The 13,292-nt window shown below is 35.6% G+C and overlaps 1 protein-coding gene across 2 annotated transcripts in view; it reads right to left on the bottom strand.

Annotated features, from left to right (window-relative positions):
• foxo (forkhead box, sub-group O) overlaps positions 1-11,920 on the bottom strand; it is a 68,132-nt gene extending 56,212 nt beyond the window's left edge. The window contains exon 1 of one of the 2 annotated variants that reach the window (XM_008202979.3): positions 11,253-11,920. In XM_008202979.3, coding sequence (XP_008201201.1) covers positions 11,253-11,627 — 375 coding nt within the window. In that variant the 5' untranslated portion in view covers positions 11,628-11,920. The remainder of the gene's footprint in view (positions 1-11,252) is intronic. The other variant, XM_970107.4, reaches the window with a different exon arrangement.
• Positions 11,921-13,292: the final 1,372 nt, after the last annotated feature.

Raw genomic sequence — 13,292 nt, forward strand, 5'->3', positions numbered from 1 at the left:
ACCATTCATGTCAAAACGGAATATTCCAAATACTCTTTTTTATTGTTGTGCCTGAAAAGGCTAAGCTATCTGATAATGAACACTATTAGACCACAATCTATAATCGTCAAACTTATCTATGTATTTACTTTCCGCATATAACTTTATTACACGTCCAAAGTACATACATCGAATTCATTTGACCAAACCATTGGGCACAATTCTAGTATTTGTACCTTCCCACAGTTACATGAAAATTTCAAAGTTCCACACTGTGAACAAGCCATATCCCTTTTTTCAATACCATTTGCTGATCAAAAACTTCCAAACTTTGTCTTTCACGACTCGTTCGACATAAAAACACTCAACTTACATAATTTGCTTAAACTAAGAGCATTGCAGGAAAATCAAATCACATATTTTATAAAATATTTTCAGCAAAACCTGCTTATTATATTATAATTAATTTAATATCAACTTTATATCAAATTCAACCTTCAATTAATAAAAAAACATAATGAACTTGGCCTGAGCAAATGACAATGCTGTGGGTCACACATTAAATTCCACTTCCTTCATAAACCATGGGAAACGTATTTCGTTTAACTATTGATGTTCAGCATGTGTCTATTAGCTATATCAACACACGAATGCCTTCTAAGGTGTAAATCTTCAAAAATGTTGTAATTTTGAATTGCTTTTGCCGGTTTTTGTTTGTTTTAATTACAAACTAGACTAGATTGTTAATACAAATGTAAAACAAAAGTAATAAAGGACTTAAAATAGCAAACTAAATATTTAATTACACAGCTAAAGGCAAAGATGTGCATTTCAAACAAATATTCCATGTAAGTTTAAGAGTGTACATATTTCAAGTTAAAACTGCAACAAAACGCACCTAATGATGTTTCTATTTTCTGTTGTTACTCAACATTTTGTTGCTTTATTTAGCACAAAAACTGAAGTAATTAAACCAATAATTACGTTTATACGACCAACAATGCAAGCACCATGGTAAAGATCACGTGTGAACATGAATCACCACAAGCGTGATATGCACATAAATGAAACAAATGGGAATAAAATATAAAAGATTGTAAATACAGTTGTGAAAGAACGCTACACGAGATCAAATATATCCATAAACCGAGACAACACTAAGTGGTCCTCCAAGCGCTTGTTAATAAGTTATAAAAGTAAACAAATCATAATATTAGTGTCGGCGTGCCACAAGAAGCCACTCAAGTAAAATTTTTAATGTGCAATGTCCTCTCACTAATGAGAATAATTAGTCAACTCTCTGTGGGTGATAAAATTTGGAATCGTTTAAAGTTTGCCGATAAAAGCCATAACCAATTATTAATCAATCAAAAACACATTTAATAAGAATAATAAAAACCGTATTTCATACAGGAATAAACACAAATGCAGAATTTATTTCCAGAACAGCCAACCAGTAAAGTGCGCATTTCAAATCACGGCAGAATGTGGGTTCATTAATAAATAAAGCTTCGCGGTTTGTTAGTAAACAAGAGTTTTGTATGCCACGTAATTGTAGCATAAGATTGTGTTTGTAAATAAGTGACAATACCAATTTTCAATACACGTGTACGTAATTTCCATCCTGAAGCATTTTTTCCAACAACGCCGGAGGCGTCCGAAAATTTCACTTACTTGCTAATGGATTTCCTCATTTTAGAGTAAAAGAATCAGGTGGACGCCCACCGCAATTGGCCACCTAATTGATGGCAGAATTTAACTCGAATTTAATTCTTGCCAAGCTTGATTTAACTAGGTTACAATCGTATCAGAAGTCATGACCATTCGTCACGGCCGCATAATAACATAAAACATTCCATTATTTGGTAAAACGTTCCTATTGCTCTGATAATAGCTGTGTGTGCCACACATGCAACTGCAAACCTCTTCGTCGCAAATGTAATTTGTTTGTTGAACGAGTTTTTGGAAATGAAGACCGCTTTTCGAAAAATATTTTTTAGTGATAGATGAGAAATTTTCAAAGCCAATGGCAAATAATCTGAAGCGTCTTGAACTTTAACATCTGACTTTATTTTGAAGCGATTTTATGAGCATTATTTTTAAAAACACGAACGATAAACTACGACGAATAATTCGATGACATTATTATTCCCGCCTGTGGGTTTGGTGTAAGGAAACTCCGGAAAAGAAGAGGACTATTGTTTCAGTAGTGTGTGAGCTTGTTTGTTAATTTCCTGTCAACCACTGACCACGTACAAGCTTTTTCGGTTTGAACAAACTGAAATACTTTGCCGAGAGGTTAATAAAACTTGATCCGGCTTATTGGTTATAATAAGGTGAAACGCGGACGCAATATACCGAATATGGTCGGGTCCCCCATATATAAAGGATGACATATTGGTTCATTTCGAATTTGAGCTATAGCAGACAGCCGACTGCATCGAGTCTTACTTGGGAATGTGAACGAAGAATAACTCAACTTGCCCAGCAAACAAACTTTACATAATTCGATGTCGGATCTAAGTGAATTTCAAGGAAACAACATATGGTGGGCTTGAAAAAACAAAATGAAACTCCTCCGTAATCCGCAATTCGACACGAAAATGCCACAATTAGGCCTCGTCGGTATCGAGACGAGTCTAGCCATAAAACTGAACACCCAAGCATTATTATTGCATTTAAACACGCTGCACTTTATTAACTGACATGAGAGAATGATGGGCTAATTTACAAATGGGCTGGTTAAAGAGTTCACTGCGCTATATCATAATTAACACTAATTTTTCACAGACATGCACTCCACCGAATTTCTTCACATCGGCACACAAATCCAGGATATGGAATACCCATTTCACTAAATTAACATTTCTGTCGTAAAATTAACGCTAAATTAACTTTATTAACCGTTACGTGTCGTTAATATGCACGAAATTTACGATTCAAATATAAATTATTATTTAATTTCGCCATTTTTGATGAAAGTCGTAAAACGGCAATAAAATTATTTCACACTGATAGTACCTTTCGGGAAATTTGCCAAAAGCCACACCACCACATCGATGAGTAAGTCACGATTTAAAGATTTTAGACAAATTCAAATATAAAAACGTAATTTAAAATCGCATGTCGAAAGATATGGGTTTCAAGTATTGTCAGATAAATTTTCTCATTTTATCATTTAATAAAATATTTGTAGTACATATAGCAGTGCTAGTAAAATAATAATTTGTGGCCATTTTTCAATAGTGGGTTTTGGAGAGCTTCTGAAGTAGAATAAATCATGAATTTTGCTAAAAGTCCGCAACAAAAGAGCATGAGACTCCCACTTTCATCAATAACTCGAGGAAGAAATTATTCCTTATTGAAATTCCCTCTTTCCTATACAGGGAGCATCAAGATTAGATGCTGCATCATTAAATAAGATTATCATGTAAAACCGTTCCTAATATTTTACAACCATTAAAATATGATTTATGAGAGAATTTTTATTGGCTCCCATCAGAAGTGCTCGTATCTGTGACCTTCGTTTATATGACATCAGATCGTATTAACATCAAACATAATTAATAAGTTAAGTTAAAAATCGAAAGAAGGTTGGCCATCACGGTGATTAATTGGTCCGGAATCAATCTACCTAAATACATATAAATTACGAGCCGCTATCCAGTGTTTATTATAAAACAATATAATTGATGAATTAATCGAGTGTGAGAGGAAAACTTCCGTCTGGCGCTTTTCGCCTCCCATCCGCATTCTCCACGTGTAGTGACTCACTAATTTTCAAGATTTCATGCTTTTTAGTGGCGACAGAAGCAATTAAAACGATCCTCGAATCGAAAAAACTTCGGTTTTCCCGCTGCTTGTACTATCTTTTACATATATTATTGCATAAGCATATTTAATCGAGGTCATCTTTTCGTCATTAAATATCCTGCCACCATTAAAAAGCTGAAAAAGTTCCCGGCACAATTTATATGCGTCTATATGCATCGATGTTATAATATCGCAGTTTTATCGATAGGTGGAATTTGCAAATTTGTTTATTAGATTTTATCTTCGCACGTGGAGAACTTTCGGAAAGGTCAGACGAGGCGTTTCGGGGAATTTCTCTTGGAAGCTCCGAAAAGCTCTACAGTGTGGCCATCCAAAGCGCCGCCAAATGCGGGCACACAGCTAATTACTCGATAACCGCCTAGCAGCTTATTAGAATCATTCGTTTGGTTGTGTTTACATGAGTATTAAACCCGTTCAAAGTCGTCGAAAACATCGACCTTCCAATGATACATCGTGACGTCACTTTGTTGGCATATTACGCACCATTTTAGTGTAGACGGGATCGCATAGTTTACAAACGTCAACAAACACCGACGCTTTCGGATTTCTACAATACAAACTAAACAAACGCAATGCATTTTTGCCATCTTCTGTATTAATTAGCTGTTTACATTGCGAGGATTTACGTTAAGCTACTGGGTTATTTTTTTAATAAAACGTTGCATTTCATTAATTAAAATGTTACAGCCGTGCCAACTTTATCAATTAAACGTAAATAACGATTCGCACAGGCACACAAGATAAACTTGCGTTATCGTTTCAACTGAAACCATCAATGAGACAAACTTTCTACGCATTTTCAAAAACAACAACTGATCAGTCTGTGTGCAGCTTATTTGACCGATGTTTCGTATATGAAAGCTCTGGACCCTGTAACTTGTACTTAATTCCAAGATGGTATTAAACTCTTAAAAGTTTAAATTTTCAATTTGGACGTGCAAGAAACAAAAGGAAACATTTAGTTTTCTGGAGCTTTTTTAGGCGCTCCGCTAATGCACTATGCCAATGAAGTTGGCAGAGTCCCTACTCCTGGTACCAAAATCTCCCGTGACTTCCTGGTAAAACCGCATGGGCGACAGTGTAGCCAGGCATCTCTCATCGGAATTCCGCGAAAATTATTAATTTCATTGAATTACGATTCAATGTCACGGCGAATGTATGCCTGCGTATTAATACACGTGTTACATGATTTGAAACATTTACTACAGCAATTTTGTAACATGTTTGCCACTCCTATGAGGTGAATGAATAATACACGTCCTAGAGGTTTAATTATAATTTGTTATTAATACTTTTAATCAGTTCATTCAATCTAAAATAACGCAATTTCACCACAAATACGAAAAATCACACACTTGTTGTGTTTAATTCCCGCTTGATTATTTCAACGAACCTGGTTTATTCTTGGGTAAAAAATGCTGTGCATCCGATTAAAATTCACTTAGCACATCAAACAATATGCATGCACCTGCAAAATGCGGGCGCGGAAAAGTTTTCATTTGAGCTGGTTATGATGAAATTTTTTAAATATTCCGACTTACCGTTTTACATTATTATCGTTTCAATACATGTTTAATTAAAACACGGCTGCGGCAATCGCAAAATTATTATTTAGCATGGCCTAATGACAGTATTTCATTTATGCAAATGTTTTTTGTTTGTTTGTTTGTCTGCACTTTAAACGATTAATAACAAATTGTCTAGTCAAGTTCAACTACCTCATTATTTGCTGAATAAACTGAAACACGTAAGATTGTGTATACAGAGTGAACCATCAACCCGATCTTAATTAACATTAACGGAATTTATTTTAAGACACCACAAAAAATAGTTTCAAAGTTGGAATTGACGCAGCCAATTAGCGGCCACAGCACCGATTATTACCCCCTTTTGATGTAGCAATTGTACCAACACATGGCAACTCTCCAATGACTTGATCCACTCCCACCAATTATGAACTAAAAAGTGAAAATTACGCTATTCAACAAATTCCGCTAATTTATATCTCAAAGTTAATACATAAACGCTACACTTTTATTTTCGCCAGTCTGAGTCCAATTACGAATACAAAAAGCACGTGGTTTTAAACGGCTCATACGAGCTAATTTATTGGCGTAAAAAGTGAAGAAAAACTAGTTTCCCACTTTGATTTGTCGTAATAACATAAATACCCAACTACCTTGACTTTTATCTGAATGAAAACTTGCAATCGTAATTAACATAAAATACAGAAAAGCATTTTTGTAATATTTATTTGGGGGGAACTGTCACAACTAACAGGTGGTCACGATTTTACCCCAAATTACGTCTCAATAATACCAATCGTACAAAAAATGCGTACGATATAAACTTGATACGATTCGGGAGAAATTTAATCTAAATTGATAAAACAGGAAACCAAAATTAGAAATTGGAGGCTCGTCTTGGCAGACCTGCGCATTGGAAGTGTTGTGACGGTGGATATGACATTGAATTTGCTTAATAATAGACACTGTATAATAAACTAGTTGCGTAATGTTGACGAAGCAAACTCTGTAATTTAAACCAATAGTACACCAACTCTTGAGAACGAACAAATCGGTTCATAATTCCCAACCAATGACAATTTTATGAACGGTTGCAATCCCAGTTTTGTACAGTGCAAGCCAAATTGAATGCATCTCAAAATAACTTTGGCTAAAATAATTTCACCTGACTCCAAGGCCAACAAAGTTTATTTACAATGCAAGATAAACGATTTTTGCGTGCAAAAACCGTACTTACTGAGAAAGATTAGATTAAAAAGTAAATAAACAATACCATTTGGCTCAATATTCCCCAAACTGCAGTTCTTGGATTTTGTGGCCTTATCGCCTGCGTAGTAATTCGTGTGTGAGATAAAAAGCCACTGATTCATTTCAAAATTGGAAATTTATCTCCAGACAAGCTGATGTGCTTAGAAAAATGGCCAAGATAAACCGCGACACGTGTATTTAGCAAAATCACTCAACAAGAATTTTTTTAATAAGTAAGTACCACAAAATTAACTTGCAAGTCACGACAAAATTTCGAAGGCCGCAGTTTTATACCTAATATCTAACTAAATTTTTACGTAGTGTCGTGTTATCCAATTAAAAAGTTTTAACTGTACATCAACACAAACGTAAGGATAAGAAATAATCGCAAATGGGAATAAAGGTCTTGACCTTTCTTAATCATGTGATAAATATGAAATTGGTTGCGTTAATGTGCAAAAACGAGTTAAGTAGAACGGTTTGCTTATATGACATGGCACACGAAATATAAATGTAAATATTGATGCGCTCCCTTTTACGCAAACAGAAGTGGTACCTCCTAAATAAATTCGTCACAAAACGGAACAGACGGTCGTAATACCCACGTATCATAATTTCACAATGTTTTCATTCAATGGTTTGAGTATTCTACGAAAAATAAACGAAACTGTAATCCCACACAATCGAAATTTGTACACAGATAACTATCCGCATTTTTGATAAAAAACTTGCGTTTACATTTCCCCTGCAACTGGTAATTTCATTGAGTAATTCAAGAGCGCATCCTAAAACTTGCAGACTAAACAAGAGAGATAATGAAAACACTTAACTTTATTAGCTTATTTTTTCCTGCAAGTGTATCCAAAAATACAAGCATTTTCTCAAAAAATAACACAAGGTAGCGTGAAAAATTAAAAACGACACTTTTACACAATAATTATTCAACCTTAGTAATAACAATTTTATCACTGACGTACATGCTTTTTATAGCTATTCCGTTAAATAAGTCTAATTATACGCGCGGTGAAATTGGTTTCCGTAATTTTTCCTAATTTAACGAAAAACAACGCATTATGGTGTGGTGCACAAACATCCAGTTCTGCAATTAATTATGCTGATGTGAAATCATTTCTCAAAATTCGACGTGTCGCTGATGAAGCCAGCATTTTTGTTTAATTAATTTGTGCCGGTTTTAATTCGTACCTTCCCTGTCACAGTGTGTTAAACAGGTTCGCTTATGAAGAACGTTTATAATATAAATGATAATTATTTAAATGGGGCTTCGACGGCAATTAATAACGCTAGCAAAGCGGTTCTGAAATATTTGCGAGTTGAAGGTCGTCAAAAATTTTCTGTAAACTCCCTGGTCTTGTGCGACCAAACGAGCTATAAATATGCAAAATTACCACATACTGCCTTGACTGTCGCGCCGGAATTTTTATTCCTTGGCGATTTTCACTTTGAGAAATATCGAGAAAAAATTAATCCCCATTAGTATTTCAGCCGGCAATAAGTAATGGGGCGGCGGGAGCGGTGGTATTATTAAAAGTGAAACGTGTCACCGTGTCCTCAATACGGGCCGCCTAATTTTAAACTGAGCCAACAGCATGCATTCCAAAGACTGGATGTCGAATATTTAAATCCGATATGCAATTTACTGGAATTTAATAAACAGAAATTGCAGGTTTCGACGCATTCACTGCTCCAAAGTCCATGGAAAACGCGCGCGTTCAGAAATCGTAACGTGGCAAACCAACAGCAATAGGCAATAAAATTACAAAGCTCGTTTACATTAATTAATTGGCCGCCGCGATAAAAAAACACTGCTCGATTTTATAGCCGTTAAAAGGGTTACACTCGGTAACGGGTTCCTGTTCTAGAGGTGTCATATTGAAATTTATGTGCTCGAATTGGAGGAAAAAACAGCATCGCGGATATGGACGCAAGACCGATTCTAATTAAGTGAACTTTATGGTGCGTTCTTGCAATTCATAAAATACTATCGAGCCATTCGAATGGAAATAAAATGCCTCTCAAATAAGACTGGCCTTTTAATTCAATTACTTTACATCTATTAAATTATTGATAACTAATTGAACAATTTATTACCTTATGCTCATTCCGCGACGCTTCCACAAATCAAATATGGCCTCCCGTGTGAAACGAGCTTGCACCTACTTGACAAGTTGGAATTAAATTTGCCAATAAGTTTGATAAACTAGCGAGAGTGTAACCTTCTCGTATTTTGCATATAAAATAGTTGATAATGTGAGACACGTGATGAGAATTGCGGTGCCAGTCTGTTCTACTCATACTCACCCATCGCAAAACACAAGCAATTATATCTGTCTAATTTCTAAAGAAAAACGGCGTCCCTCTGGGACACTCCTCCGCGTTAATTTTTTGTCCAACCTCATTACTTTTATGGCCATGGTGCAATGAAAATTGTCGACTCAACTGCATGTTCACGGCATTTTATTACACTTATGCAACGACAAATGGTACTTTTACGCTCAAGTACCAAAAATTGTAACACAGTCATTGTCGAGCGTAACGGAACTCATCCGATGAATGAATGAAGTGTAATGAAGTAGTGGTGGTACGCGGTGAAAATCACAACTTGTTTACTACGGTTTTCTAAACAATAATAATGTTTGTTTTGACGGTGCTGAGATTTCCATAAAATTCATGTCTAGTTAATTTATTTTATATTAATTATTTTTACACACATGACCAACATCGTGAACTCCTGTATATTTATTCTAAGAACTAACTCCAATGGTAAACACATTTTATATTATAATAAACTTATAAGCTTGTTTCGTTCCAGTATAAACTAGAAGGTCACAAAGAAAATCTAGAAAAAAAGCCGGAAAAATATTTGTAGTTTGATCACCTGTCCGGTGAGAAAAAAAAGTAAACAAATCTTTTAATGAGTGCTGGGTGAAGGTTAATTTCCTCGTAAACTGTTACTTAAATATTCAAATTAAAAATTTACTAAAAAAAAATTGAGGTGTTAAAGTTTGAAATAAAAATGCATTAGATTTTAATAATTCTATTTAATGTTGGTTTTTTAGCGTCTTATGAACTTTTAAGACCGTATAATTTTTGCATCACTTAATTAGTTCGACCAAAAATGACTTTATTTGAACTGATACACCGCTTACTTACAATTTAAAAAACGTAAAAAACCAAAAAGGAAGTGAAAGCTTCGACAATTTGAAAAATATCCAAAACACAAAACAAAATAGTTTCAATTAATTAATGTCGCCAAAACTGTAAACAAAATTGTGACACTGGCGACAAAGTTTATAAAAATAAAAGAAACGTAGAATGTTTACTGCTTTATATTTGACAATCAGTGGCGTAGGTGTTTCAAAATTGAGAAAGGAAATACCCATGATAAATTTAGACTCGAAACAAATAACAAAATACCCTAAATAAGTCCACATAAGTGCATATAAATGATTTTTTTCTGCAGAAAGTTTAATCCTGATTTAAAAAAATCTCGCTATGATAACATTCCATTAGATTCAATAACCCCGCCTCCGCAACTAAGTCTATGTCAAAAAGTTTACATTCCAGCCATTGAAATGTTATTCAATCAAAATACATTTTAAATAATAACATAAGCAGAAAATATCAGTAAATAATAACCGACTCATCACAAGCGCAGATTATAATAACACGAGAACATTTTTTCATCAGAGCACCGAAAATATATAAACAAATTATTCATTAGTTGCAAGAATGAAAACATTATCATAAAGATTAAGAAGGCGTCATCACCACCAGTGATGTTTTCGATGTTGTTCGCATTAATCGAAGTGATAACGTCGGTTAATGGTAAAAATCAAACAAAGTAGAAACATTCTTGTTTTCTGTAGACTCAATTTCTCAATTTTTAGTACATAGAGGTAACAACAAAAGACTTACTCCGGGGTTCAATTTAAACAAACAGCATAATAAATAAGTTTTTTTTTTATTACTATTACCACATTACCACCACTACCATTTTACTTTATTAAACCGTGTTTTATTATTATTTTATCTTTTGTGTTTTTAGTTTCTATTTTTATGTTTTTGTTTTAGAAAATAAATAAAATGATCATTTGTTTATTATTTTACCGACGGTACATTTGCAAAAAAATCTTTCAAAGAATTTTGTTTCAACAATTCATGCACTGCTGCCCTAAATATGATTTTTAATTTTTTTACTACACGCAGAAAAATGAAAAAGCTCTCATTTATGGCATCAAAAGGAGGTGCTCACTAATAAATCAAATCAAAAACAATTAAAAAAATGGGCATGATTTAAGTATTTTTTTCATAATGTTCCACCAAAAAAAAATCTACGCACTGTACATTTGGGAAAATGAGGTGCATTTTTGTGCAAAGCGCGTATGAAAAGAATACTGTGAAGTGGTTAAGTCGGCGACTGTAAGTGCCTCGCACGAATTCGGAATAATATTATGGTGTCCGGTTGTAATTGTGTATAAAAACATATTCCACGTGGAAGTCAAGGCCAGTGATTGAGAAGTGGCCGTCCCGTGAGCGTAAAATGCTCAAGGCCAGTCGTGGTGCGTTCTTTGGCGGAATGCGAATAGAACGAACGAATCGGCGGTGCCGACGTCACACATGTAAACAGAAAAGCTCGCTACGCACCTTCCATCCTGCGGAGCTGTTGCTGTCGCCCTTATCCTTGAAGTAGGGCACGTTCTGGACCATCCACTCGTAGATCTGCGAGAGGGTGAGCCGCTTGTCCGGCGAGGAGGTGATGGCCTGGGTGATGAGGTCGGCGTAGCTGAGGTTGCCCCAGGCGTTCCGTCGGCTGGAGTTCTTCTTGGCGGGCACGATCGCGGCGACGGTGGGCGCGGGCGCGGCGGGCAGGCCGCACTTGTTGCCCTCTTCGTTGGGCTCGACGTAGTTCTCCGGCCGGGGCAGCGGCCACGTGTTGGAGCGCGCGCGAGTTTGGGGCTCGAAGCCGTCGAGCTCGGCCAGCGGCTCCATGATGTTGAGGTTCATCTTGTAGCAGTCCATCACCCGGGGGCGGTTGCACACCGGCTAAATTTAACTGCGGCGCAATACTCACAGTCCAGTCATCTCCAGTCAGCGACGACTGACTCCTGGTGCACACAACACACTAACTAACACCGTGTGACAGACGCCGTTGTTCCATATCCGCTCTTATCTTGTGATAAGTGAAAGACAAACACTCCGCGTTGTGGCGCAGTTATCGCGACGACTCTCTCAGAGCGCAACTTCTCTCTACTCTTTTCTCAACGAACTTTCGCCACGAGGATCGCACGGCGTGTGTATACCGCGAGCCTGCAGAATTTCTGGTTGCAGGACATGCCCACTCGGGCATGCGCAATGCCTGGCGCCACGCACGCACACTTGATTGTGTAATTGTAGCACACGCACTGTGTATGATGCACGTGACATTAGCTGTACGTGAAATGCGAAAAACTGCACATTTTCTATGCGATAGGATGTACCTCAGCGTCAACAGAAGCTTTTGCATGAGCCCACGGTATTAAGCTTTTTATTGATACCTATAGCACGTTCTGCTAATCTTTCAAAGAATTACATATTCTTTTTAGAAAAACGACGAATGTCAGATTTTACACTTGATTGTCGCACACGTAAACCTCAACCAAAATTTGGCTAGTGGTTCCTTAATTCTTTTATTTTTCACTAATTTTTTTATGATTTTTCGGAAATTTTCAAAAGTATTTCATTCCAGGTTTTAATTTTTTTTTTAAGATTTCCAGTTTCCTCCGATTTTTCTGATTTTTCCACTTTTGTCCTCTGGACACATACATATTTGGCTTGTAATAGAAAAATATAGACATAATTTATGTTTTCTCATAAACAAAGAGATAAAACTACAGGGTGTATACAAATTGGCACATAAGCTTTTCAGTACGCAATAGCACACGTTCCAACAAACTTTACAATCATAATAAAAATTCTCTCTCAATTATTCTTAAGAATAAAAAAGAAAATCATAATTACAACTGTAACTACTCCACAACCATTAAAATAGAAGTATGGCTACGGAGGATTTAATCAAAAAAATTGTCTTAAAATATGTGGAAAAGACGAACAATCATATGCTAGGGCCTAGAGGCCCAGTGGCAAAAGCGCCACTTCAGCGAGAACACGTGGTTCGAGCTTAAATCAGGACTGACAATTTTTCTCTACGAAAAATAATTAAAATATACGTAAACCAGGAGATGTTTGAATACAAAAATTGAAGTACGTACCGACAGCAGAGAAAATGAAAAAAAGAAAACCACAGAAAGAAGAGTAAGTGCTTGAACATAAAGGCGTTAAACGTAACCAGAACTTAACAGAAGTATATAAATAAGGTTTAATCAACTTACCCGAAATATTAAAGGATGCAAATGTGATTTCTTTAAATAAAAAAAGATTTGGAACCAAAACTATTTCATTCCGAGAAAGAATTGGTTTTTTATTTAAAAAAAAAGAGGCAATACAGGATATTAGCAAGTTTCTATCTTTTTCCAATATTTAACAAAATTTTCCACTTAAACATGTAATACACTACAAACTTATGTTTATTTTTGTATTTTGTAAAGCTGTAAGTACGGCGACAACACTCAAGTATTTGTCACTTTTACCAGACAGTTTTCTGTTGATAAATTTGTTGATTTTTTAGAGTTTTACCAGAGAGTTTAC

The sequence above is a fragment of the Tribolium castaneum genome, chromosome 4, assembly GCF_031307605.1.
Source record: "Tribolium castaneum strain GA2 chromosome 4, icTriCast1.1, whole genome shotgun sequence".
Lineage (NCBI taxonomy): Eukaryota > Metazoa > Arthropoda > Insecta > Coleoptera > Tenebrionidae > Tribolium > Tribolium castaneum.